The sequence below is a fragment of the Odocoileus virginianus genome, chromosome 6 (genome assembly GCF_023699985.2).
Source record: "Odocoileus virginianus isolate 20LAN1187 ecotype Illinois chromosome 6, Ovbor_1.2, whole genome shotgun sequence".
NCBI classification, from domain to species: domain Eukaryota; kingdom Metazoa; phylum Chordata; class Mammalia; order Artiodactyla; family Cervidae; genus Odocoileus; species Odocoileus virginianus.
The window spans coordinates 10,981,560-11,009,409 of NC_069679.1; the positions used below are offsets into that span (position 1 = coordinate 10,981,560).

The 27,850-nt window shown below is 45.6% G+C and overlaps 1 protein-coding gene across 2 annotated transcripts; it reads right to left on the bottom strand.

The window, feature by feature from the left end:
* Positions 1 to 5,823: 5,823 nt before the first annotated feature.
* On the bottom strand, positions 5,824 to 27,302 carry LARP6 (La ribonucleoprotein 6, translational regulator). Of its 2 annotated transcripts, XM_070468736.1 has the most exons (4): positions 26,755 to 27,302; positions 12,336 to 12,546; positions 7,297 to 7,383; positions 5,824 to 7,206 (listed from the first exon to the last, which is right to left on the bottom strand). In XM_070468736.1, exons 1-4 carry the CDS (start codon positions 26,952 to 26,954, stop codon positions 6,316 to 6,318), a joined length of 1,389 nt encoding a protein of 462 aa, XP_070324837.1. In that variant the 5' UTR covers positions 26,955 to 27,302; the 3' UTR covers positions 5,824 to 6,315. The 2 variants fall into 2 exon arrangements, with proteins under 2 accessions (XP_070324837.1, XP_070324836.1); XM_070468735.1 differs by having other exon boundaries at positions 5,824 to 7,383; positions 26,755 to 27,298.
* Between the last annotated feature and the right edge of the window lie 548 nt (positions 27,303 to 27,850).

Below are 27,850 nucleotides of genomic sequence, written 5' to 3' on the forward strand. Positions count from 1 at the left end.
CGGACTCTGCAGGTGCCAGGTAATGTTCCCCTTAGACAGGGTTATGTCCCAATTTGGACGCTAGAGGGCACTAAGAGAGTAGAGGAATGAGAAGAATTTGCCTCTGGGCTACCTCTGTGAACAGTTACAACAAATCGCCCTTCCCAAATTCATCTTTGAAGGTGGATTAACTGTAACTGCAGTAGTGAGAAGGCAGGTCTGAACCTACCGCACATTCCAGTTACAGAAAAGGGCACGGTTCACTTAGGATTCATCTTTCATCCAAAGCACTTCAGCTCTCTACTACTTTTACCCATGGTAGGGAAGGTGTGTTGAATTTAACTAATGTTTGTGTGCAGTTACAGTTTGTGTACAAGCCTGTATACCACGACAGGCTTGCTTATGCTCATCCTATAGCTGATGCCAAACCAGGGCTGGTTATGCAGACAGTTGCTCAAAAAGAAATTTGTCCAAGTGAAGGTAGCCCAGCTCATCTGGGGGCTGCATACACACTCCTGAATCGTCCCCCACAAGCTCATTTATTCCAGCTCCCAGAGCAATGAGTGGCTGGCATAGCCCCCACTCCACTGGCATCATTTAAATGGCTGTACATCAGCATGATTCTCAACCAGAGGGATGCCCCACAGGGAGGAAGTTCTCAGGTTGTCACCTGCAGGATTACCTCTCTGCTAAGAGAAGGAGCACTCGACAGTATCAATCAATGTTGGAAACAAGAAGTCAACATTCCCTGCTGTTTCAATCCTTGCCTTTTTAGAAAGTGAAAGTGGTAGCCGCTCAGTCACATTCGACTCTTTGCGACCCCATGGACTGCAGCCCACCAGGCTCCTCTGTCCATGGGATTCTCTAGGCAAGAAATCTGGAGTGAGTTGCCATTCCCTTCTCCAGGGGATCTCCAAGGACCGAACCCAGGTCTCCCACAGAGCAGGCAGATTCTTCACCATCTGGGCCACCAGGGAAGCCCCTTCCTTCTTAGAGCTTTGCCATTAGTTGCTAGGTATTAATAGCTTTTCCAGCATGTTTACAACTCACAAGGAGAATATGTAGTTGAAAACTACTGGAAAAAACTAGTTCACATTTTAGGGAAAGGATTTAAAAACAATCAATGACCAATGTATCTTCAAAAAGTACTTTGTTGTGTGGTTCAGTCCCACATGGCAAAAACCAAACAGAACATTTTCAACTCGCCACACCCTGGGGTGATGCAATAGTAAACAAGATACAGGCATGGACATGTTTCTGGATGTGAAGCTGGCCAGCAGCTCAGGTCACCCTACAGTCCAACAGACTGTGGATCAACCAAGCTAATGATAAGAGACTTCCCTCCAAGATGAAACGCATGGCAGGAAGTTGAGGCAGTTCAGCCCTTAGTCTATGTTCAGGAAAGGGGCAGCCAGCAATTTTTTAAGTAGGAAAATTATGCAAACAGAATCTCTTCTTTAGTAAGATGGGTTTGGTGGCACGATGGGGGATAGATTAAAGACGGTGATTGAAGACAGGGAGGAGGGTATGTGGATGTAAGTAAGCATGTGGGAAGGGAAAGAACATGTAAGGAACATTTCAAGTATGGAGCTAAGTTTCTGAGTTGTTGATTGAATATGGGGAAGAAATGAAGAAGGTATAAACATGATGACCTCACATTCTTTGAGCATTTACTATGTGCCCATTTACTATGGGCTTCCCTGGTGGCTCAGAAAATAAAGAATTCACCTGCAATGCGGGAGACCTGGGTTCAGTCTCTGGGTTGGGAAGATTCCCTGGAGAAGGGAACAGCTACCCACTCCAGTAGCTGGAGTAACAGTAACAGTATTTTGGCCTGGAGAATTCCACGGACAGAGGAGCCTGGTGGGCTACAGTCCACGGGCTGGCAAAGAGTCAGACACGACTGAGTGACTTTCACATGTGCAAGATAGTTTGCATTTTATGAGAATTGACTCATTTAACTATGCCAAATTGGAGGTAGGAATTATCATCCACTTTTCCTGGGACAGGAAACTGAGGCACATAGAGGCTAAGTCACTTGTCAAAGTGACTAGGATCTGAACTCAGGTTATGAAAGCCTAGAACCTCTGCTTATCACATTGCAGAGTCTCTTCTCCAGTCTGGGGGACATAGATGACAGGGATGTCACTGGCTGACATAGGCAGTCAGGAGCAGTAGGTGGCAGTGTGTGGGGTCGGTGGGGGTGGGAGGAGGGCAGACAAGGCAATGCTTTGGACATGTGAGCAATCTGGATGTTCTGCCAGCACCTTGGGTTTCCCTGGTGGCTCAGTGGTAAAGAATCTGCCTGCCAATGCAGATGCGATCCCTGATCTGGGACGATCCCGTGGAGGAGGGCATGGCAACCCACTCCAGTATTCTTGCCTGGGAAATCCCATGGACAGAGGAGCCTGGCGGGCAACTGTCCACGGGGTCGCAAAGAGTCCGACACAACTGAGCAGTTGAACAAGCCAGCACCTCGAGTGTTGATGTACAGCAGGCTTCAGGTCCCAGTTTGGAGAGGGCGCTGGTCTTCACTAAAAATATGAAACATCTGTAAAAATGCTGTTGGCCGACTTCCCTGGTCAAACTGTTCCAGAAAGTCCTGCTATGCTCACAAACAGGAAGCCCATGCCCCAGCTGAAGGTTTGGCCAGAAATTTGGGAAGGTCAGGTTCATCAGCAAGGTGCTCAGGGTCTCTGGGCTGCAGAGAGGTCTATGAAGGAGACCACACCCCAACCTTGAATAAGGGGGAGGGATCAGTGTCTCTGAGACTCTGTCAATTTATCCCAAGTCCTCTCCTTGTTCCAATGAAGCCGTGCTTCTCAACACTGCCCACTCTTCAGAATCACCCAGGGAGATTTAAAAACCACTGATGCCCAGGCTGCACCCCAGATCCAGTTAAAATCAGCCTATGTCAGGGTGGGCACAGGCAGCTTTGAAAAGCTCTTTAGGTAACTCCCATGTGAGATTTGAATTAAGCACCAGAGCACAGGAGGAGGATTCATCTTTGGAGATGATCAGAGAGCAGGGAAATCACTAACATCTATCAAGTACTTTTCAATTCATAAGACACTTTCACATACATGGCCTTATGGCCTTTTTTAAGGAGTATCGCCTCATTATCTACAAGTTGGAAGGGGAAACCATGACTCAAAAAAGAGAAATGACTTGCTTAAGGTCAAACAGTTACTGACTGGAAAAGCCATGACTAGAATCCAGATCAGCTGATGTCCAGACCAGAGTTCTTTCATAAGGCCACATAGGGGAATGCCACAGAAGGAAGGCCAAGCTCATCTGTATTCACATAAAAAGGTGAGAGGGTAGGTACCTTTTAAAGTAGTAATGATCACAGAAGCAAATCTTAAAACAAGAGCTGCAGCTGTGGCCAGGGCGTAAAGGGGTGGGAGACTGGGAATGTAGCCAGGCCAGACATCGTTGGTGAAGTCCAGGTGTCCCACTGTCAGGGGGTGATGGGAAAGGCCAGGGAGGCGGTGAGTGGGGTTGAAGGTAAGAGACGGAAGCCCAGGGCAGGACCTGGTGTGGCGCCGTCCAGAAAGCCTGGTGGCCTGAGCTCCAGATATGGGTCTTGGACCACCTCAGCCGTGGTGGAAAGAGCAAATCTGAGTAATTTCTGGAGGCATTTACCAGTTAATAGGAATTCTTCTGGAAACTTAGGGATATATCCTCTTACTAACCAGATAACAATCACCTGCTAACTTGTATCGAGCTGTATAATTAAAAATATACTCTTTTTCCATTTTCACAGTGGCCTGAGGCATTATCCTGGCACAGCAGCTTCATGAGTAAAACTGGTATAATAGTACTTCATGGAGACACAGAGGATAAATGAAAGGATGTGTCCAGCTAAACGCCCAGCATATGCTGTGCTGTGCTCAGTCTGACTCTTAGCAACCCCATGGTCTGTAGCCCACCAGGCTCCTCCATCCATGAGATTATCCAGGCAAGAATACTGGAGTGGGCTGCTGTTTGCTCCTCCAGGGAATCTTCCTGACCCAGGGACTGAACCCGTGTCTTTTGTGTCTCCTTCATTGGCAGGCAGATTCTTTACGACTGTGCCATCTGGGAAGCCTGCCTAGCCCATAGAAGGTGCTGAATACATATTAGCTCCCTTGGTGGTTGCTTCTTTTGGGGATGTGGATGGTGAGGTCCCACATGCTGAGTCCCATCTGGTGGTGAAGAGTGTGGGCTCCAGAACCAGACTGCTAGCTTCAAGCCAGCTCCCCCAATCATCTAGTCCTTAAACCCTGGACAAGTTAGTTACCCACACAGAGCTTCTGTTTCTTCCAGTGAAAGTGAAGTCGCTCAGTCGTGTCTGAACCTTTGCGACCCCATGGACTGTAGCTCATTGTAGTCCATGGGATTTTCCAGGCAAAAATACTGAAGTGGGTTGCCATTTCCTTCTCCAGGGGATCTTCCTGACCCAGGGATCGAACCCAGGTCTCCTGCATTGCAAACAGATGCTTTAACCTCTGAGCCAGCAGGGAAGCAACATGTGAACCTTTCTTGTATGGTGGTTGGGAAGATTAAATAAGATAAAGCATGAAAAGTCCCTGGCATAGTCCCTGGCATCCAATCGCTGTTCAATAGTTGTTGACAAATTTCATTAAGGATGACTTGCCTAAAATACCCCAATAGCAAGTGGATTCGCCAACACTGGAATCTAGCGCCACACTCTTTCTGCTACACTGTGGCAGCTTCCACTGAAAACGAGCTTACATTGATGGAGGACCAACTCCATCTCAAGACACTGATACCAAGGCAAAGCACTTCATAGGGATATTATGAGCCAAGGAGGGGTGAGTAACTCTCTTAATGTCACAGAACTAGTTAGCTGGGAATATGGGAGTCAGACTGTCTGACCTCAAGGCCCACAACCACTGTCTATGCCAGTCACTCTTAAATTCTAGTATGGATCAGAGTCACCTGGATGGCTTGCTAAAATTCATATAACAAGCCCTTCTTCCAGGGATTTTTATGGGTTTTTTTCCTTTTACTTCTGAAATTAAAAATGGGTTTTATCCCTAAGAAGGAAATATGGCTCTGATCCTACTACTACAGTCTTAAGAACTTTGAAATATACAACAGGGTTTATTACTAACTACAGTTACCAGACTGGACATTGCACCCCCAGGACTTATATAGCTTATAACTGAAAGTGTGTACCATCTTTAAAAAGATTTTTATTGGTGTATAGCTGCTCTCCCAGAGCTTTTGATTCAGCCAGCCTGAGGCAGAGCCTGAGAATTTGCATTCTTAGCAAGTTCCCAGATGACATCAGTGCTGCTGGTCTGGGCACCACATCTAGAGAATGTGGACTATATTAAGCTGCCTTTGATGGGTATAATTCATTGTGATGAGAGACTGTGGGGGTCTACCCTGAATATCCATTGGAACGACTGATACTGAAACTGAAGCTCCAATACTTTGGTTACCTGATGTGAAGAGCTGACTCACTGGAAGACTCTGATGCTGGGAAAGGTTGAGGACAGGAGAAGGGGTGACAGATGATGAGATAGTTCGATGGCATCACTGACTCTAAGGACATGAGTTTGAGCAAGCTCTGGGAGATGGGGAAGGACAGGGAAGCTTGGCATGCTGTAGTCCATAGGATGACAAAGAGTCGGGCACATGACAGTGACTGAACACCTGCAAAAACTCTGCTGACCTCTCAGGCTTCCAGGAGCCCCAAGGAGAGCTCTGGGGCACATTCAGGAAATGTGTCTCTGTTAAGCTCCTCGGAACCTCATGACACGACCCACGCCTTGTCAGATGCACACAGATTCCACTAGGCACAGCCTATGGGTTCAGAGCCAGCACTCCCAGTTAGGTGTTTTATTATTTATTCACTTGACAGGAAACATACATTTGGTCATATAAAACACCATGCTACTGGCTTAATTAGTTGCTGCTGTACAACAGAACTCCTTTGGGCATTCAGGAATCCCTTGCACAGCCAACTGAAGACAGCTCAGTCACTGGAGAGCAGAATCCTGCCCTGAAGAAAAGACTCACTGCTAGGCTCTCTCTGGGCAGCCTCTGTCCCAGAGCCCTGCAAGAGCCATTCACACAAGTTGGGCATTATCAAAATAATGGTCATGCTGGAAGGGATGGGTGTTCTGAACTAGAAGATGGTCTTAAAACCAGAGCATACCAGGCAATTCATATACATTACAAATATATAAATTAAGAGGTCTACAGGTATACAAAATCTTTCCAAGGGGACATGAATTTCATTCAATGTCATGCCAGGTATTTGTCAGGACCTTGAAAAGAAAGGCGATGTTCAGTGGAGCTGGTATTAAAATTAGAAGGTATTTATACACAGGCCCTGCTCCTCTCGTGTCCACCATGGAACCCTCTGGTGTTGTCAGGGCCTCTGGGCAACCTCAGCACCCCCACCGGTAGCCCATCTGCAGTCTTCATCTTCCGAGAGAGCAGGGGACTCCCTCGGGGGCTCTTCTCCTGCGGCCCCATCTCAGCTTGACGGCGCCTCCGAACCCAGGGGCTGCCAGAGGGAGTGACGCTGCTGTCCGAGGAATAGTCCGTGCACTTGCGAACGATCTCAGGACTGGCGCTTGTGGTGGGCCTCCCTTCTTCGGCCAGTGGGGATTTCCTGGAGACCCCTTTGCGCTGAGCCAAGGGGCTGCTCCAAGGACTTGAGCACGGGGAGGCATTGGGGCTCAGAAAGAGATTCTGGTGGCTGGAAGGGCTGAGCTTGTTGGCAACCGCATGTCGCCGGCCAGCCATAGGGGATGTCGGATTGCTCTCAGGGTCAGAGGAGCTGTTGGCGGAAGACTCGTCCCCCATGTACTGCAGCTCCTCGACCCTCCTGTTGAGGGACTTGTTCAGGTGGATGCTCGAGGTGGGTTCTTCGTCCTGGCTCTTCTCTTTGGATGGTTTCTTTTTGGGTGGCTTCATGCCGATCAGGACAGCTTTCATGCTTTCTCTGCCCTGAGACTCTGTGACCATGAACTCGTGGGCTCTGATGGCCGCTTCCACCTCCTCGAACTCCACGATAGCACACTCCTGGGTCCCCACCTGGCTGTACCGGTTGCTGATCCTGCGGATATCAGGGGGCAGCTCTCTCCCGGGTTTGAGGATTCGCACTGACGAGATGACTCCGAAGGTCCCGAAGAGCTTCAGCAGGTGTTCCATCACCTTCTCCTGAACCCTTCCGTTCTTCGGGGGGGTGGCCAGGGCCCACAGCTTGGGGGACAGGTAGAGGTCATAGACCAGGAGCATCTTGCTGGGGAGGTTCTCATTGGGGAAGAGGGGGACAGGGGTGGTCCTCCTCACCTTCCGGTGGTCCTCGTTCAACTCCAGGGTCACTGAGTACTTTAAGGCGTGAGCTGTGGTTCTCCAGTCCCGGGTAAGGTGCTTCACCTGAAGAACACAGAGCAAAGCGGAAATGGTACCTATCGTCCTTGTCCTCCTGGCATCCTCTCTAATCTCCCTCCCTCCTTTCCTTACCCCGGCAACACCAGTATCTGGGATCACACCTGGTGTGTGCAGGCGCTCGAAAACCTAATGAGTGAACGAACACACTTTCTATAACTATGAACAAGGCAGTATGGTTTAGAGCAGTGATGTCCAACAGGTCTTTCTGAGGTGATGGAAATATTCTATTCTATGCAAGTTGAGCGGTTAAATCCGAAACAAGTCTATTGGATACAAAATTTCAAGGTCCACCTCTGACTGGCAGTAAGACCTAAAGACTTACTCACTCTCTCAGTACCTCAACTTTCTCATTTGTAAAATGGAGATATTAATATTGCCTACCTCATAGAACTGTCGTAAGAATTAAATGAATAGAGAAATATATACATATCTACACCCAGATACACATTTATATAAAACTTAGGGTAGTGTCCAGCTCACAGAGTAGTCAATAAATATTATGTGGTATCCATATTTCAAATATTACATGCTACCATTTTGACAGGATCTGGAGATTTTAACATTCGAATCCTTCTCTGAAGTGATATTTCTGCATTTAATACACAGAAGGTGCCAAGATCTTTCAATACCTCCTAAAAATGATGTGGGCTGTTTCGACTAGGAATTAAATCCTACTTGGGTGTCAAGGAGAATGATGAAACAGTCCCTCACTCCTTTTAGTGGAAATTGTGTGTATCAGTGCTACAGCCCAGGGAAGCTATATTTATACTGTAAAACAGTAATTTTCAAGAGGCCCACTTCCGGGAAAGGGAATGCCATGGAGAATGAGTCATCCCAAAGAGCCAGTGGAGGTGGGTGGGGTGGGTAACCTGAGCCAGTGCAGACAGCGGGCAGAGGCACCCTGACTCAAACAGAACTTCCCGGAATGAAGAAGGGAGGGCTCCCAAACAGGGCAGGTGTGGGAACTGGCACTGCCAAGCTCCTGTGGAGAGGGCACCGTCCACTGTCCTGTGGCCTCTGGGTGAAACGGCCCAGACTGGGGCTTGGGGTTCTAGAATCAAAAGTCACCTACACACAGACTCAGGGCTGATCACTATGGCATGAGCCAAGGGCAGAGAGAAGCAGGTCCAGGCAAAGGGCTGGACTTCAGGTGGACAGTCAATGACGGACCCAGAAAACATGAAGAAGATGACCAAGGGACAGTTCTGGGTCATGGGACACCCACACAGTGGCTCTGTGGGGGTGAAACACAGGGCAGCCTTTCCTATGCTGCTCAGGGAGGAAGCACTCAGGAGAGGAGGGGAAGATTGGGCAAGGAGTGTTGGGGGAGGCCACGGCAACCCGGCCTTAGAGGGCTGGAGAAGCTGCTGGAAGACCATGGCCAATCCAGAGAGAAGCAGGACCCAGCACCTGCTGCTCAAAGCCAGGAATCAGGGCCACTGGAAAACCTCAGTTAGGACTGAGCATCCCAGGCCTGGGTCTGTGAGCCTGGAGGAGTGTCCGGGTACAAGCTGGGAAGAGGAACCAGGCAGCTGCCGTCTTTGTGCAATTACTAGAGCTTGGTAAGGCTTTTTGAAACTCTGTGATTGCCCTGTTAGTACCTTTGTAATGTGTGTGCAAGCTAAGTTGCTCCAGTCATGTCTGACTCTTTGCAACCCTATGGACCACAGCCTACCAGGCTCCTCTGTCCATGCGATTCTCCAGGCAAGAATACTGGAGTGGGTTGCCATGCCCTCCTCCAGGGGATCTTTCCAATCCAGGGATCAAATCTGCATTTCTCACATCTCCTGCATTGGCAGGTGGGTTCTTTACCACTAGTGCCACCTGGGAAGCCCCTACCTTTGTCATATATGCTTCCTATTATGAGCAGCAGGAAATCTTTGAGAATGAAAAAGGTCTTTGCTGTCATTTTGGAGGTGTCGGGGAGTCTGTGTCTATTCTGCAACCAGTTTTCAACAGAGGAGAACTCTCCTAAACAGATCCAGTTAAGTAGCAGCTTAAAAGTGAAACGAAATACAAGTCAAGTACGTCACTAAGTTGTGTCCAACTCTTGTGACCCCACGGACTGTAGCCTGCCAGGGTCCTCTGTCTTTGGGATTCTCCTGGCAAGGATACTGGGGTGGGTAGCCAAGTCCTTCTCCAGGGTATCTACCCAACCCAGGAATTGAACGCAGGTCTTCTGCATCGCAGGCAGATTCTTTACTGACTGAGCTATGTGGGAAGCATGAAACAAAATTAGGCTCACTTTAAGAGTCCCTGTGGAGTAAAAAAGGAAGGTACTAGATGATTCCACTGATTGCTCCATTTCGGGGTCCCCCACAAACACTTTTGATGGGAGGGCTTGCTCACTGTTCTCTGGACATGTGTGATACTATGATTTATACTAAGAAATATATTTATTTGGTCTTCATCCCTGGTACTAGCTCCTAAGACCTTTGTAAATTTCTGAGTGATAAGAGCACAAGAAGGAGCTTCCCAGAGGGTGCAGTGGTAAAGAATCCCCCTGCAATGCAGGAGACCTGGGCTCGATCCCCGGGTCAGGAAGATCCCCTGGAGAAGGAAACGGCAACCCACTCCAGTGTTCTTGCCTGGGCAATCCCATGGACAGAGGAGCCTGGCTACAGTCCATTGGGTCCCAAAAGGGTTGGCAGTGACTCAGTGACTAAACAACAAGGGCACAGGAGCATCTTTTGTTCTAATAAGGTGACTCTGGGTGGGCTCTTGGATGGGGCGGGGCTGGTCACCAGAAAGACCAGTTGTGATTTGAAGCTTGGAAGTTTTAGCCCTGCCTGCCATTCTCCAGAGAGGGCAGAGGGGCAGGAACTGCAGTTATAATTGATCATGACTACTTGATGAAGGGCCAATAAAAATTCCAAAAGTGCAGGGTTTGGAGAGATTCTAGGCTGGTGAACACATCCAACCTACCAGGAGGGTGTCATAGCCCAGTTCCATGGGGACAGAAACTGCTACACTCAGGACCCTCCCAGACCCTTCCCTATGTGTCTCTGCATCTGGAGGTTCATCTGTATCCTTTACCGTATTCTTTAATAAACTGGTAAATATAATTAAGCTTTTTCCTAAGTTCTGTGTGCTGTTGTAGCAAATAATCCAAGCCAAAGGGTCATCAGAACCTCTGATTTGTAACCAGGTTGCACAGAAGTTGTAGATTCTGGGGAGGTACTACTTGTGACTGGCACCTGAAGAGGGGTGCAGAATCCTGAACCTGTGAGACCTGATGCTATCTCCAAGCATATGGTGCCAGAACTGAGTCAGACCACAGGAGGTCCAGCTGATGTAGCAGAATTGCTTGGTGTGGGGAAACCTCCTTCATATCTGGTGGCAGAAGTACTGTGAGGAGGCAGGGTAGGCTTTCCTTCATAGCCTGAAATGCCCCTTCTCTTCTCCTATACCTTGAAAACGCCTACTCATCCTCCAAGATCCTATTTCAACGTCACCAATTCTGGGAAGGCTTTTCAATCTTCCCAGCAGGGTTAGCTGTTCAGATCAATTAGCTCCAAACAGTACTTAGTTCCTTCTGTTGCAGGTTGATGGTCTACTGTGAATACATTGATGGTGATCTCTTGATGTGATCTATTGATGGTCATATTGTGATCCTTCACTGGTCTCTCTCTCTGATTGGACTTTGCCAGGGCACGGAGAATGCCACATTCATTCTGTATATCCTATGCCTAACATTGCACTCAGCACATAGAATAAATATGTTTGGTGAATGAATAAAGGAAAGAGATCAAGAGAAGAAGGCAGAGAATTCTAACAGGCAAGGCAGAGAAGAACTCTGGGAGGAAAGCCCTCCTCCAGGCTCTCTAACCAAGTACACTGGCAAATGGGCTGGGACCCACTCGTTACACATCCCGTTATGCAACAGGCCACATGGGTTTTTCCATTCGAATAAATACACTTCCCCCAAGGGAGACACCGAGTTCTTACTCCAACTGGCCTGTCAACTCATCAACAAGTAGGAAAGGCACAACCCAGTTGCTGGATCTACACAGCAGAGAAATAGATGAGGATGTTGGCATTACACAGCAAAGCTGGCTGGAGTCTTGGAGAAGGCCCATCTCCCAGAGCTCCCTGAACCTCTTATTTACTCAATTCCACAAATGAAAAGCTTAGATTTCATATATTTCTAGGCCTGGTAGCTGAAGCTCCAATACTTTGGCCACCTGATGCGAAGAGGCAACTCATTGGAAAAGACCCTGATGCTGGGAAAGACTGAAGGCAAAAGGAGAAGGGGGAGACAGAGGATGAGATGGTTAGACAGCATCACCGACTCAATGGATATAAACTTGTGCAAACTCCAGGAGACAGTGAAGGACAGGGAAGCCTGGCATGCTACAGTTCACAGGGCTGCAAAGAGTCAGACAAAACTTAGCGACTGAACAACAAAGCCTGGTAGGTGTCTCTCAAGGCCTCTGAGTCCCCCTGTCCTGGCAAAGCATCCTCCAGGCCACCCACTTGCCCAGCAAGAGTCCTTGAACTTTGCTAAGAACAAGTACTGTCATGTCATAATTGCTACCAGCTGAGATTTATCTCAATACCCAGGACCCTTTCAACAGTGTAGGAGGACATTCTTTTCTTTTTATTTATTTATTTGGTTGTGAAGGATCTTAGTTGCAGAGCACAGGCTACTTGCCCAGTGGCATGTGAAATCTTAGTTCCCCAACCAGGAATTGAACCTATGTCCCCTGTAATGGAAGACAGATTCTTAACCACTGGACCATCAAGGTAGTTTCTGGGAGGACATTCTTAATAATGATCCTAATTCCCTTCTCTTGATCATTTTTTCCCTCTTTTTCAGGGCTCAGAGGAAATAAAAAGTTGTTAGTTATCAGTTTCAAGGAGGTAAAAAATATTTAGAATCACAACCCACAGCACCCCTGAAACCCTCAGAGCAGCTCCTGAGAATGAAGCCTCACCTTTTTGAAGGAGGTGAGTAGCTTGACACTCACATATCCCAGCTTGTTCCTCCTCACATGCTTTAGCAGGAAGGCATCCTTCTCCAGGTTTTCATCAGAAAAGTAGAACTCGATCTGATCCACCAGCTTCTTGATTAACTCCTCATCCGGGGGCTGCCACTCCTGCTCCAGATCATCACGCTCGTTCTCGCCCCCACTTGTCGTGGCGCCACTGAAACCAGAAGGGGACATGAAGTGTTAGGGGTTAAACTCTATCTCCCCAAGTTTCATATGTTGAAGTCTTAATCCCCGATATGTCAGAGTGTGATGATACTCGGGAAAAACGTCTTGCAAATGTAACTAAAGGATGAGATCATACTAGAGTTGGGGGGTGGGCCCTATTCTACTCACAGAGTAGGGAGAATACCGTGTGAGGATGAATGAAGGCAGAGGTTGGGGGGATGTGGCAGAAGTCAAGGAGTGTCTAAGATTGCCAGCAAACCACCAGAAATTAGGGGACAGGCCTGCACAGACCTCCCCAGCACCTCAAGAGGTAGCGAGCCCCTGCTGACAACTTGATCTTGGACTGCCAGCCTCCAGAACTCTGAAGCAATACACTGCTGCTGTTCTAAGCCATGAAGTTTGTGGCTCTTTGTTAGAGTGGCTGCAGGAAATTGTAATGGCTCATATCTGAACTGGACTCCTCAGAGGTGAGAATCACATGGTCACAAGGGGACAGTTTGCCCCCAACTAGCTAAGAAATCAAGTTTTTGTTTAACCGTCTATTAACAAGTTTGTTGTTCTGCCGTTGACAGCATGCTTTTCATACACACTGCTCATTCTTTCCTCCCCACTCCACCCCACAAACCCCTATCTCTACAAGATGGTTTAGCAGAGTGACTAAGAGTCCTAGGGTTCTAGAGTTAGGCTGCCTGGGTCTGAATCCTGACACCAGCGTTTATTAGCTGAGTCAACGCGTGCAAGGGACTCCACTGGCACAACTCAGCACTTAGCTGTAAATTGGGATTCACGATGATCACTTTCTTCATAGGCTTGGATGAAGAATGATTAATTTGTGGAAATATCTATGAATACCCTGACAGCTCAGTAAGTGATACATTCATTTATTCAGTCATAAGTGCCAGATAAAGGATTAAAACTCAAATGTTCTGTCTCCAAAGTCAGCTCAGATGATACCTTCCACATTTTGTTGGGACACTGCATGGAATCTGGAAACAATCTCATTCACTGGGGCCCCTCTAAATGAATCCCCTTCCCCAGCAGCTCCACCTGGACACACTTCCTCTCCCTCTCTCCAAGAATATTAGCACAGGACTAGACAAAGAAGTACTGGGCAAAGCTTTTTTTAAGAAGGCCAATATATCATGAAGAGACTATAAAATCTTCATAATATTTTAAGGAATTTCTGGTTATCCACATCATAGTTGACACCATTATTATAAGTCATCAAAAGTGAGTTCTCTTTTGTATATTTAATTACAAATTATGTATAATATAAACACTATTTATAATTCAATATAAAGGATTGGTTAAAAATTACTTCCAGAGAAAAGAAAAAGAACTTCTCTCCTTTGTGGCAGTTTGATGTCTAGTAACATTAACCATCAGACCCAGGGCTTCTGTCAACATGTTCTGAGCAGAGAGAGCATCTCTTGGGATGGAGGCACATACTTAATCCCCCTAAATCATCCTAGTCTTTCTAAAGCACTCGAGGCACTTCCAATGTGTTGGGAGAACAGGCCAGGCTCCCCAAAGGGCTTGGTGGGTGATGCGTGCTCGGTCGCTCAGTTGTGTCCTCTTTGTGACCCTGTGGACTGTAGCCTGCAAGGTTCCTCTGTCCATGGGATTCTGTTGTCCAGCAGGCAACAATACTGGAGTTGCCATTTCCTTCTCCGAAAGGGCTTAGAGAGTTCAAATAAATAATCAACCAATTAAAAATGGGGCTCATAAAGCAAAAGAATCTATGAATGTGACAGTTGATAGTCAAAAGACTCATACACATAAGGCCTTCAACTTCAGTAAAATTTTCACTGGCTCACAATCTTAAAAAAAAAAAGCAACTCTGTAAGAGTCAAAATGAGAACAAAAATCAAATATTCTGGCAAGAGAGGAAAAAAGTAAATAAATCTATCTTAATTTTTCAAATTCAGAAATTATATTTAGCATAAAATACAGACATTGGTTGATTTTAAAAATGAAATGTTTTATTTATTTGCCTGTAGATAGTTTGGAAGTGGTTTTTTAAAACACCTTACTGATGTCACAAGACAAATGTGTACATTTGCAAAAGAAAAAAAAACAGAGATTAAGAGTATGTTTTTTAGAAAGGCTTTTTAAAAATGTGATAATAAAACTAGGAGCATACATTAAGGCAGCCCATTAGAGATAACAGGTCAAGTGCAACTTAAACAGATAAGCTGAATATTTTAGAAGTCCTAAAGAGCAGCTGTGGCAGACACCAGTCTGACTCACCTGACATTTAATAGCAAACTCTTTCTCACTTACCCTCCTTTACTATGGAGGCTATAAAAACTAAATGCTCACTTTCTCATCTCTTTTACACATGGCAGCCATTTGTCACGCTATGGCCAATAGCATACCAGTGAACATCTCTTGGCCTTGTTCCTTCCCCTTCAATATGTTCTGAGTGTGGATGTAATGGTTGGAGCAATAGCAGCAATTTTACTATCATAAGGAAAAGGCCAAGAGAATCAGCTTGGCCTGGTTTATTTTCATTATTGGTTTTCTGACATTACCAAGTTACTGAACCAACTCATATAATTACCTACTTGCAGAATTATTATTATAAGAGAAAGATAAAATTCTATCTGTTTAATTCACTTGTTACTTGGGTTTTCTCCTGCTGCTGCTGCTGCTAAGTCGCTTCAGTCGCGTCCGACTCTGTGCAACCCCATAGACAGCAGCCCACCAGGCTCTGCCGTCCCTGGGATTCTCCAGGCAAGAACACTTGGAGTGGTCTCCTACTTACAGCCAAATCCTAGGATAGTAAACTACACTGAGAAAAGAGGTCTTCAAAACATGCCACAGGAAAAGTATCAGTGGGACAATGAAATGGAAAAGGTTAATGCGAGATGGAAAGATAAATTTTGATTTTAGATAAAGTTTATGCCCTAGACAATAGTTAAACAGAGGTTGAATATACCAGGTAAAATAACTATAAATGCATAGGAAATTCTGGACCCAGCTGACAAGGGTGACAATAAATAGCACGGAATGTGGTGATGTGTGCAATAATGACCAGCAAAGAGTTTTGGGTGAACTCAGGAGTATGAGCAAAATGACAAGTTATGACAAATGGCTAATATCAGAGGTGACCAGACCATCAAAAGGACCCATAGACCAAGAAGTCCTACTCCCAAACCAGAGCAGTTGATGCTATCACTAATGAAATAAAACACAGCAAATAAAACATAATGAAAGGAAGATGATGCAACTCCTCCATTTCTTCAAAGCCTATGCCAGATCTTCCCATTCTTCCCAAGGCCATTATTCCCACGGGAAGACTTTACTCTCTGCAGATGAGTCTACCTCCAACTTGATCAAGAAAATAAAATTCATCCAATCAGATTGCCCAGACCTTCCTCAAGCTTATCTGCATGTCTGGACATCCACCAAAAAATTAATTTGCTCTATCTGGGTGCCTGTTCTCTGTCTTAGTCTCCTGCCCCTGGCTATACGATGGGACACAGTTGGTCACCTTCTTCTTGACAGTCTCCCTCTGGACTTACATGAGTTGTTCTTTTCTAGTTTTTCTTCCCATTTGACTGCCCTTTCAGGTTTGTCTTTCTCCTCCCTCCCATTTCTAAATGCAGGTATCCCCCAGGATCTTTCCTTGGTTTTTTGTCCCCTGGCAATCTCCACACTTCAGCTGCTGGCTGGGTCATCTGACTCAAGGCTGCCTCTCCTCCCACCCCTCCATCCTGCTCTCACTCAAGTCCACTCCTCAATGCCCAGCTGCCGGCCAGATGTTTCCATGTGGATAGGCTGATATTCCTTCAGTATCAATATACCCAGAATCAAACTGCCGCCTTCTGCAGAGCTCAGCCTCAGGCAGGACTGAGCCTAGGCCTGCTCACCAGGAGACAATCTACACGGGCAGCTCATCTTAGTTTCACACCATCTCTCAGGAGATAATCCATAATGTGTTGGGAGGTGAGTCCTAGGTTATTTGCACCTGGTGAGCAAGGAACCAGAAATTCCAGAGCAGGTGGGCAGTACTGGGAGGTGATAGAAAAACCCCGTGTGAGTGCAGAGGTGAGCTGCTTGTACTCAGAGGACCCCCCCATCTGCATGGATGCTCTCAGGAGCAACTGTGCATCTCCCAAGGGGAATCACGGAAGAGCAGGAAAGCCTAGTTTAAATGTGGGAGCCTGCTGCACTGTTTCCTGGTTCTTGTGACAGCCTTTGAACACAAAAGACCATGTATCCTTCACAAACATTAAAGAAGTTTATAGTCTTTATATATGAACATTGGCAACTTTTTAATTATTGTACAATGATCCTGTCATAATCACATATCTTCCCTCCCAAATTGTCCCACCACGTTCCCTACACTCTCTTCTGTGTGCTTAGACTCAAAAAACCCAAGATGCATTTTTCAGCCTTCTCTTTTGCCCCCAAACTGAGTTGTTATCCAGTGTTGATTTTATTCTGCAGTGTCTCCCATCTGTTCTCTTTTTCATTCCAACTGTTCTCATCACTTTTCCCTTGGACCCGATTAATAGCTTATAAAAAATAATTCTTAAAAAAAAATAATAATTCTTAAAGTAATACATAAATATAGAAAAAATTAAAATAGTAGAGAGCCTGGAGAGAAGGCAACAATCTCCCACTCCACCCTTTCCTAGAAGCAACCTCTGTTCAACCATTGAATTTCTATAAGAGCTCCTTATAGTTCTATAAGTTCACAGCTCTACATATCACTTAGCAATTTGCAAAATTCTCTGTTGATGTCCTATTATACAAAATAAGGATTTGGGGGGGTCAAAGCCTCCTCTTCCAACTTTTAAATTTTATGCTATTTTTGGTTTTTTCTATTAGCCTTCCATGTGTTTTTAAATAATATACTTAAAATTCTGTTTCTTATTCTACCAACATTAAAAATATTTCTCAACTCCTCATAACATAGGATGTGCATATTATTATCCCCCCTTTTCCTTCATCTCTTCTTACATTTCCAACTTCCCAAATTTTATCAGATGTGCCTTTATTTCCTAGTGTAAACATGTATCTGCTCCCTCTGGGGTTTCCCTGCCACCCTCTCCCCAACTCACCCCTGCAGGTTGTCTCAGCACCGAGCTGACTGTCTGTGCGATACGGCAGCTTCCCATTCATTGTCTGTTTTACACACGGTCCTGTTGCCGTTTCGTGGATACAGTATCTTAAATTCTCTCAGGGTACTAACTGGAGTATATGTAATTCTTAATAGTCTCTTTTGTTTTCAACAGTGTTGCCTCTATATCCTCTGGGGTCAGTTTTCCCATTTAATTTTCATGCCATTGATTTCCTTCACAAGACAGGTAAACAAGTCGTCTTTTTCTTTAAAAAAAAATTTTTTTAATTAACTTGTTTTATAATAGTATTAGGTTAGAATTCAGAAAATTGGTGAAAATAGCATAGATTTCCCACATATCCAACACCAGAATTCTCCTATTATCTTGCATTAGTATGGTACAATGAACTTGTATTGATACATTATTATTAGAGTCCATACTTTATTCAAATTTCCTTAGTTTTTACCTGATACCTTTTTCTGTTTCAAGATTCCATCCCATGTTACATTTAATCACTGTGTCTCTCTCTTGGCTATGACACTTTCTCAGACTTTCCTCACTTTTGATGTCCTTGACAATGCTGAGGAGTACTGGTCAGGTATATTGCAGACTGTCCCTCAATTCAGATTTGTCTGATATTTTTCTCACGCTTAGACGGGGACATGAATTTTGGGGAAGAGGGCCACAGATGTAAATTTCCATTCTCATCCCGTCATACAGTACAAACTATCAACATGAGTGATTATTGTGGATGCTGACCCTGACCACCTGACTGTAAGTATTTGTCAGGTGACTCCAGTGTAAAATGACCCCTTTTCCTCCCCTTCCATACTGCACAGCTTGGAAGGAAGTCCATACATAAGGAGTATGGAGCTATGGTTCATAGCTATTCATTTAGAAGAACGAAGGTCTAAGGTGTGCAGGCTCCTCTCGCTGTATACTCCTGTCGCTTTTCTTCCTTAGGCGGCTCTCCACATGTGGGCGGGGCATGCCAAATGGCAGACTTTGCTTCAGAGTGAGCAGGAAGGGAATCATTAAGTAGGAGCCTTATAACAGGTGCCAGTTCTACCTTAGCAGCCCGAGGTCACCATGTAGTTCATTCAATTCCTTTAGAAAATTATCTGGTTTCTTGTCCCCTGGGAAGTAAAGGGCATGTTGCTTGCTATCTTTCACTGACAGGCAGAGAGACTAGGCAACTGTTCTAAAGGAAGAATTTAAATTACCTCTCATATATCAGCATCCCTTTTCACTGTTGCATCCTCTGCATACTTCCCTACAACAGCCTTTCTAGGGTTCTCCCCACCTCCTGCCACTTCCTGTTGTATTTTGGGCTACAGTCTCTTCTATTTTGTGTTTTATTATACGTTTTCAAGAACAGCTATAAAATACCACTGCTCTGCATTAGTACTAATAATTTTTCTATTTCTTATTAAATAAAAGCACAAATCCTTAGCTCTTGATTCAGATTCACTTAGAATCTGGCTGTAGCCAGCTTCCAAATTTACTTCTGTCTCCTTTCACGCAGATCCTTTGAAGCAAATAAAAGACTTACAGTTCCCTTTAAGTAGCACAAGGTTTCTGGACTCAATGCCTTTGTGCATTCAGCTCTCATCTCCGTGAATACCCCTCTCTCTCAGATCTGAATCTTAGCCACACATCAAGATCCATCTCAAATGGAACTCTCCCAGGAAGAGAACAATTTCAACTTCTCCAAGTACTTGTGTCTACTTGTATAAGAGCTACTTGTGTGCATATCTTATTAGTGCCCTGAGCTCTAAGTTCTGGGATGGTAGGATTCATATTGATTTTTCTCATTTTACCCAGAGTCTTGCACACAGCAGAAATTTAAAAAGCATCACCAAGGTAAGATGAATTGTTTTTGTATGGGCAAATCACTTATCAGGATTCTTTTAGAGATAAAGTTTGTGGGTTTCACTGTGAAAAAGTTTTCTGTTTACATTATTGTTTTGCTTTAAATAAAGCATTATAAATTGGGAGTGGTGATGAGTTCTTATATTCTTATAAACCTGCTAGAAATGGAAACAAAGCATAGAAATAAAGGATACATTTTAAACAGATAACTGGGCTGCACAGACCAGTGGTGAAATATTTATTATATTTGTAAATTATTTGGAGGAACAAGGGCAGCATAAAATCTCCAAGGCTGATTTTTCTCAAAAAATCTCAAGCTACTTTGGATGTTAATTGAGTAGTTAATCAAATGATACCTTACAAAAAAAAATAGCCAAACTAAAATGGTGGAGCAATGAGCTTCTCCTAAGACTTTCAATACAGAAAACATTTCTTGGGCTCATTGTCTATCCTTGTGGAGAGTCTAACATGTGGTGGTTTAGTCACCAAGGACAGGAAAATAATGTACAGCAATATGGAACACAAAGGAGAAAATAACATTTATGAAAAACGCTAGGACCCAGTATCATTACGTGATGTTCCTTTTGACTTGCCTCTAGAAAAAGATAGTGAATCTGAAAAGGTTCAAAAAGGCAACCAAATTGATAACTCAATTTAAAAACATGAGGGAAGATTCAAAAGACAGAATTTTGAGAAGACAGACTAAAAACATATATAGGATATACAGGAACATACCAACTCTGGAAAAGGCATCACGAGAATAAATACATTTTGGATGCCACTAGCAGAGGCTCCAGGGCTTCCCTGAGGGCTCATATGGTAAAGAATCTGCCTGCAATGTGGGAGACCAGGGTTTGATCCTTGGTTTGGGAAGATCCACTGGAGATGGAAGGGCTCCATGCTATGTATGGCTGGTCCATGGGTTCCTACATATTTATTACAGAGATCATGTCCTTCCTTCCTCTTTAATCCTATCTTCTGCTATGCTGTTCTGGCATATTTCCTAGGGCCTAGGAAAAGTATAGCAAGTGAATGTCTCTCCATGTCTAAATAATGGTTTATGGTGCAGAGCAGAGATAATGTATACAAGGTACATAGTTACAACCTTGACACACAATTGGCATTAATAAATGAAAGCTTCTATTAACATCACCTAGACTGCAAGGAGATCCAACCAGTCCATCCTAAAGGAGATCAGTCCTGGGTCCATCAGTCCATTAGAAGGACTGATGCTGAAGCTGAAACTCCAATACTTTGGATACCTCATGCGAAGAGCTGACCCACTGGAAAAGACCCTGATGCTGGGAGGGATTGGGGGCAGGAGAAGGGGACGACAGAGGATGAGATGGCTGGATGGCATCACAGACTCGATGGGCATGAGTTTGAGTAAACTCCGGGAATTGGTGATGGACAGGGAGGCCTGGCGTGCTGCGGTTCATGGGGTCGCAAAGAGTCGGACACGACTGAGCTGAACTGAACTGAACTGAAGAACAGGGAAAAGAGAGCCTTGTGCAATGGCCTTGAAATATCACAGAGAGAAAGAAACCTAGATGTTTTGTTTGTTATATGAAGGGCAGGTATTCTTAGTGGTTTTATTATTCATACTGATATTTAGTATTATATAAATCTGAATTGGAATTATCAATATAAACTTATTTGTTAAAAATATATTTCCTAGCTCTATTGAAAGGACTTGAAAGCAATAATGCCCCAGTGGAGATTAGCACTTTTAATTCCAGGCCTTGGTTTCTAAAAACCTCCCACCTAGTATTTGGAAAAACAGGGATTCCTGTGGAAAGGGATACATATCATGACAAAAGTATAAATTAAGCCTAGAATATCTAGTATCAGAAAGCAAAGAAGACACACAGATGGCCAACAGGCACATTAAAAAATGCTCAGCATCACTACAGGGACATACAAATCAAAACCACAATAAGATATTACCTAACAGCTGTCATAATGGCTATTATCAAAAAGACAACAAACAACAAGTGTTGGCAAGGCTATGCAGAAAAAGGAACCGTCATCACCACTGGTGGGGAGTTAGTTGGTGCAGCCACTGTGGAAAACAAGATAGAGAGTCCTTAAAAAATAAAAATAGAACTATCATATGATCTAGCAATTCTACTCCTATTTATTGGAAGAAAATGAAAATATTAATTATAAAAGATATATCCACCCCTATGTTCACTACAGCATAATCGAAAATAGCCAAGATGTGGAAGCAACCTAAGTATCCATAAACAAATGAATGGATAAAGAAGATGAGGAATACACACACACACAGGAATATTGTTCAATCGTTAAAAAAAAGAATAAAATCTTCTAGTTTGCAACATGAATGGAACTAGAAGGTATTATGCTAAATGAAATAAGTCAGACACAGAATGACACAGACTGCATGATTTCACTTACATGTAGAAGCTAAAAAACAAGTGAACAGAACAGAACAAAACAGATTCAGAGAACACACTGGTGGTTGCAGGGGAGGGGGCAAGAGAAGGAGAGAAATGGGTGAGGGAGATGAAGAGGTACAAACTTTCAGCTGCAAAATAAATGAGTCACGGGTATGAAATGTCCAGCATGGGGAATATAGTCAATAATTATGTAATATCTTTGTTTGGTGAGAGATGATAACTAGACTTAAGTGGTGATCATTTTGAAATGTTCAGAAGCATTGAATCACTATAATCACTATAATGTAACAGGAAATAACATAGTGTTAGAGGTTAACTATACTTCAAAAACAATCTAACAAAGTCAGAAAAAGAAATTAGACTTGTGGTTACAAGGGGCAGAGGACAGGTGAGAGAAGGGGGAACTAGATGGAGGTCGTCAAAAGATAACAAACTTCCAGTTATAAGATAAATAAGTACAAGAGATCTAATGTACAACATGATAAACATAATTAACACTGATATATGCTACATATGAAACATGTTAAGAAAGTAAAGCCTGAGAGTTCTCATCACAAGGAAAAAATTATTTTCTATTTCTTTAATTTTGTATCTATATGAGATGATGGATATTCACTAAACTTATTGTGGTAATCATTTCATGATCTAAGCAAGTCAAACCATTATTTTGTACACCTTACACTTATACAATGCTGTAGTCAATCATATCTCAATAAAACTGGAAGAAAATAAAAATAAACTTAAATAAACTTTAAATAAAACAAATGAGGGGAAAAGGAAAGGAAGTGCTCATTTCTTCTTGCCTCTTTTTTGCTTGTTTTTTTTTTTAATTGCAGGTTAATTACTTTAAAATGCTGTGCTGGTTTCTGCATACAACAACATGAATCAGCCATAAGTATATGTCTCCTCCCTCCTGAATCTCCCTCCCACCTCCCCATCTGCTTGCCTCTTTAAGAGGAACACTTGCTCAATCCCAGATGATCCTGGAGAGGTCTATTTTACATAAGAATGTCAGCTAATAAATGTACCAAGAATAATAAAATGAGAAAATCATCAATGAGTAACTTCCAATGAACTGACTCAAGTAAGCAAGCATCGATCATCAATGGATGCTAACACCATTAGGTGAAAAGTCAAAAATCCATTAGAAGCCCACATGTGGAGTGATCACCTTAATCAAGAAGTCAAGTTTAGCATCACAAATGCCAGATGCTGCCTGTGGTCATAGGACAAGTTCATGGTAGTGCCCCCAAATTGTTCTTGCCAAAATGTTTAACTGAATCTAACCAATCCTTTAGCACTAACTTGAGCTCATGCGAAACACATGGTACAAAGGAGCAAGTTAAGCTAGAGTATGAGAACATAAAACCAGACCAGTTCAAACAGTGAAACATTCATCAAGACATCTGGGCTCTTATTTCTAAAATAGGAAACCATTTTAAAAAGTGGGGATGCTCTAGATTAAAAGATTCTAAAGAGAGATAATAGGCGACTGTTTTGATCTGGCTTGTGTTCTGGTTTGAAGAGGAAAAGAGCAGCTGTAAAATGTAATGTGGGACAATTAGAGAAAACATGAATATGGAACTTGGCTATCAGATTATTTTAGGGATTATATTAGGTGGTTATGAAGCTGAAGTTCCAATACTTTGGCCACCTGATGCAAAGAGCCAACTCAATGGAAAAGACCCTGGTGCTGGGAAAGATTAAGGGCAGGAGGAGAAGGGGGTGACAGAGGATGAGATGGTTGGATGGCATCACTAACTCAATGGACATGTGTTTGAGCAAACTCCGGGAAATAGTGAAGGACAGGAAGGACAGGGAAGCCTGGTATGCTGCAGGCCATGGGGTCTCAAAGAGTCAGACACGACTAAGGGACTGAATAACAACAAAAATGGTTAATTTTCTTAGTTGCAATAGCAGTATCATGATTTTATAGGAAAATGTCATTATTAAAAGCTACAAAATGATGTACTTAGGGGATAAATCTTGTGTATAACATACTTCCAAATAGTTTAGGGAAAAATCACACACATTATATATCCGTCAAACAAATATGGCAAAATACTAACAACTGTTTAATTTAGATTGTAGGTATACAAATGCTCACACTACTTCTCTTTCACATTTATGTCTGATTTTTTTATGTTAAAAAGGTGAGAATAAGAGAAAAGACACTTTTTTAGAAAGCAAGGTGAGGGGTAAGACTAGTGAACATTTGGGGGTTATAAAGATTTTTCCTTAATTCCATTTTTTCCCTGTTCCTCAGGGATAAGTCAGGTACTGGGCTAGGTACTGGGGATATGAAGAAGATTAAGACAAAGTTGCTACCTTCAAAGACCTCACTGTCTAGAAGAGGAGAAACACACAACTATTTCAACTTCCTGGAGTGACTGTGATGAGAGAGACACTCATTCATTCAACAGGTATTTAGAGCACCCACTAGGTGCCGGGTGCTGTGCTGGGGAGCTAAGGATACAGTGATACCAAGGTCAATGTGGTCCCTGAATTCATGGAGCTCATATTTTTATGAGGGAGACAAAATTAGCACTGTGGTGTGTACAGAGTACTAAACACAAAGAAGAGAACACAAACTTGGCTTTGGGGTAGGGATTGAGGATGGTGGGGATGATGCAGTTTTAAGGTGACTAGAAATTAATCAGAGGGATCAGAGGTGGGAGTGCAAAGATACAGGGACACAAAACAGCACTCTGTGTTCAGGGCTCTGGAGGGGCTCGGCACTGGGGAGCAGGAATTGTTAAAACAGGCAGGGAAGGAAGCGATGGGTTGAGGGATGATGTGGGTGGATGCCCACCTCAACCAGCGGGTTTAGGAACCTGGGCTTTCTCCTGAAGGCTCTGGGAGCCCAGAAGTATTCATAAAGGGTGGTGGCTGCTGTTGTGCCAGGCTGGCCCAAACAGGGGACAGCGTGGTTCCTATTCTTGGCTGCACTCTCCTTGTGCTCTGGGGGTTTGCCTGCTGGGCTCTGTCAGCTCCATCACCCTGAAGAGCCCCAGGGATTATCTGGGGTCAACTCTATGCCAGCGGGCAGCAGGAGGGTTCAGGCTGAATACTCCACGACACTCCAGCCCCTGGAGCTGGGAGAGAGGATAGCTCTGGAGGGAGAGTGTTGGGGGTGAGGATAAGAAGCCCCTACCCCCTAAAAGAAGGGCCAGTGTTCTCCTAGGGCTCCCTAGGGAAATAAGGAGGGCTTTGATCTCTGCTAATGGTACAGTCTCAACGTGTAGTCCCCAGGATAGGTAACAGCTCTTTGCCACAGTCATAGGCAAATAAAGGCAGCAGAATACGTCTCTCTGGGCTATCTGACACAAACTCTGAAATTATTTTGACTAGGTAACTGCCTTTTCAAGACTGTGAGATGTCAGTGACTCATTATTTTTATACTCTCAATACTCAGCATGGGGACTTCGGTGGTGGGCCAGTGGTTAGGACTCCTCACTTTGCAGGTGGCCCAGGTTCAATCCCAGCTCAGGGAACTAAGATCCTGCATGCTGCAATGCACAGCCAACAAATAGGAAAAGAAAAAAGAAAAACTCATCACAGAGCTGAGTGAATGAATAAATCTGACTTTACAGTAAAGTACTGATATTATGTGCTAATCTCATGTGTCATCTCCTATGGCTCAGCTTTCCTGCACTAAACAGCTGGGCTGGACTTTCCTCCTAGAATATCTCTGAATGGCCCTGAAACTCTGGGTCCTTAAACCCAGATCTCTTCCACTATGAAAACATCAGGTAGTGAAAAGGAATAGTTCTGGCCCCTCAGAACTAGGGTTTGTATCCTCAAACCCTTAAGTATTCTCCCAATGAAGTAAAAATGTGCCTGCCAGGGAATAATTCTGCAGAGCTCTGACAGCTCAATGTGTGTGCACTGAGTCCCGGAGGAAAAAGGGCTCTTAAGAAGTGCCTCATAGAATTTCCCAGAATTTACAAGTTCTATCACTGCCCTACCCTCATTTCTATGGATGCTCCATACCGCATCTCCTTTCAACAGCAGTTAGAAATATCACAGTCCTGAAGCCTGGGTGTTAGTGGACACAAGACTAAGGTCTCTGGCTAATAATAGAGATGAGGGCCCAGAGGTGAGGTTAGACGGGTGGTTTCTTGCGCTAGACTGACTACCCATTACCCAGGAACCCCACTCCAAGGCAGCAAGATGATGATGCACGCTTAGAAATCTGGAGAAGGTGAATGAAAACGGGAATCCCCCAGCAGAGGAGGATGAAGCAGCATGCCCTGAAGTGATCCCAAATCGCGGCACGTGAGCTCTCTACACCACGAAATCAACCGTCCTCGGATCTCCCAGCAGCAAGTGTCAACTCTGCCTGGCCTGCCCCCCCCCCCCCCCCCCCCCCGGCCCCATTCGGACTGAGAAGCATTCAGAGCAACGGTGGCAGTGAAGGCTAGGTGGGACCACTCTCCTGGGGAGGTGGGGCGGCTCCGGAAGTGAAGGCTGGGCTGAGTGAGGCTTTTTTGGAGGGTCTTTGGTTGAACTCAGCAGGCAAGCAGAGTCTCCTCTGGAGAGAAGATGGCGAGTGTGGCCCAGGAAGGACTTTCCCCGGGTCCCAGAGTATGCCCCACGTCCAGGCCCCTCAGATCCCCGCCGCCGGCCCCGGGAGTCTTGGTGGGATTGCCGGACTGCGGACCCGGGCACCGACGACCGCCCAGAGCCGCTTCCGACTCCGCGGGACTGCCAGGGGCAGCGCCCGGCGGCGGGGCCGAAGACCCGCCGTGCCCGCGTTGTCGCGGCCCCCCAGCTCGGGTTCGGCCAGGACTCGGGGTCGGTGGCTACCACCCGGGCCCGGGCCGCGCCTACCTGTGCCCGCGGCTCGGCTCCTCCTCGCTGGCGCTGCCCCAGCCGGGACTGAGGTACCGAGCCGGGTCCCCGGCGCCCCGCGCCTCCGCCCCCTCCTCCTCGTCCTCCGGCTCCTCCACGTCCTCGGCCTCCTGGATGGCGACGCGGATCTGCACCGCGGTCCCGGGCCCCGGCAGAGTCTCCTCGCCGGGCTGGGCCATGGCTCGCGGGCCGGCCGGGACTGCGGCGCGGCCGAATCCCCGCGCCGCGAGGCCGAGCCAGCCGGGCGGCGGCTAATGCGACGAGGGGCGGGGGCGGCGCGAGCGCTCGGCCCGGGGAAGGACGGGGGTCGCGGCGCCCCGCCCCGCGCCGCAGCCGCCACCGCGTGCGCCCGCGCAGGCGGGGCCGCGCAGGGGGAAGGCACTCTGCTCCGCTGTCCTCCCGCAGGGGCCTGTCCCGGACCGATCCCCCGATCTCCCGACCCCCGATCCCCACAGTGCGCGCCCGCGGCTCGCGCGGCCCCAGCCGGCGAGGACGTGCCGGGGCTGCCTCCTCCCGCCCGCTCCGTTCCAGGCTGCCCGGAGGAGGGGAGGGGCGCGGCACGTCTGACTTCACAGTTTGTGGCTGAATCTGGGGGTGGCAGGCACAGATAGCAGCTTAAGGGGCTTCTGGGCTCCCTGCGCGTCTCCCTGCCTGCCTCGCACAGACGACTGAAGTCTCCACCTTAGCTCTCTTTGGCATAACCACCCTACACTGTGCGTCCTGTGAAATTAGGTACTTGGCTCTGGCAGTGCTCCGGTGCAGTGGTGCCCGAAGTGTGGTCGCCAGACTAACAGCTTGAGCTTTACCTGACTAGGAAGCTCTCAGCATGATTCAGAACTTTGTGTTTTACCAAGCCAGCCCTCCAAGTGACGTTGAAATTCACTGAAGTTTGAGATCCACTGCCCTATATATGTCTCTTAGAATACGCCCTGCACATAGATAGTAAGCATCCAAAGATTTGTTAAATGAATAAATAAAGCTATTGAAATGTCAGTATGTCGAAACCCTGCCACTTTTTCACATTTAGCTCATAATGAATTTCATCTCAACCCTTCAAATGTGACCCAGAAACTAG

What these genes read in the sequence shown, in the direction of transcription:
- LARP6 (XM_070468735.1), bottom strand. Translation starts at nt 26,954, where the DNA reads ATGGCCCAGCCCGGCGAGGAGACTCTGCCGGGGCCCGGGACCGCGGTG. An exon ending in GAGCCGAGCCGCGGGCACAG is followed by an intron (nt 12,547 to 26,754) that starts GTAGGCGCGGCC and finishes TTCTGGTTTCAG; the next exon opens with TGGCGCCACGACAAGTGGGG. An exon ending in TACTCACCTCCTTCAAAAAG is followed by an intron (nt 7,384 to 12,335) that starts GTGAGGCTTCAT and finishes TGTGTTCTTCAG; the next exon opens with GTGAAGCACCTTACCCGGGA.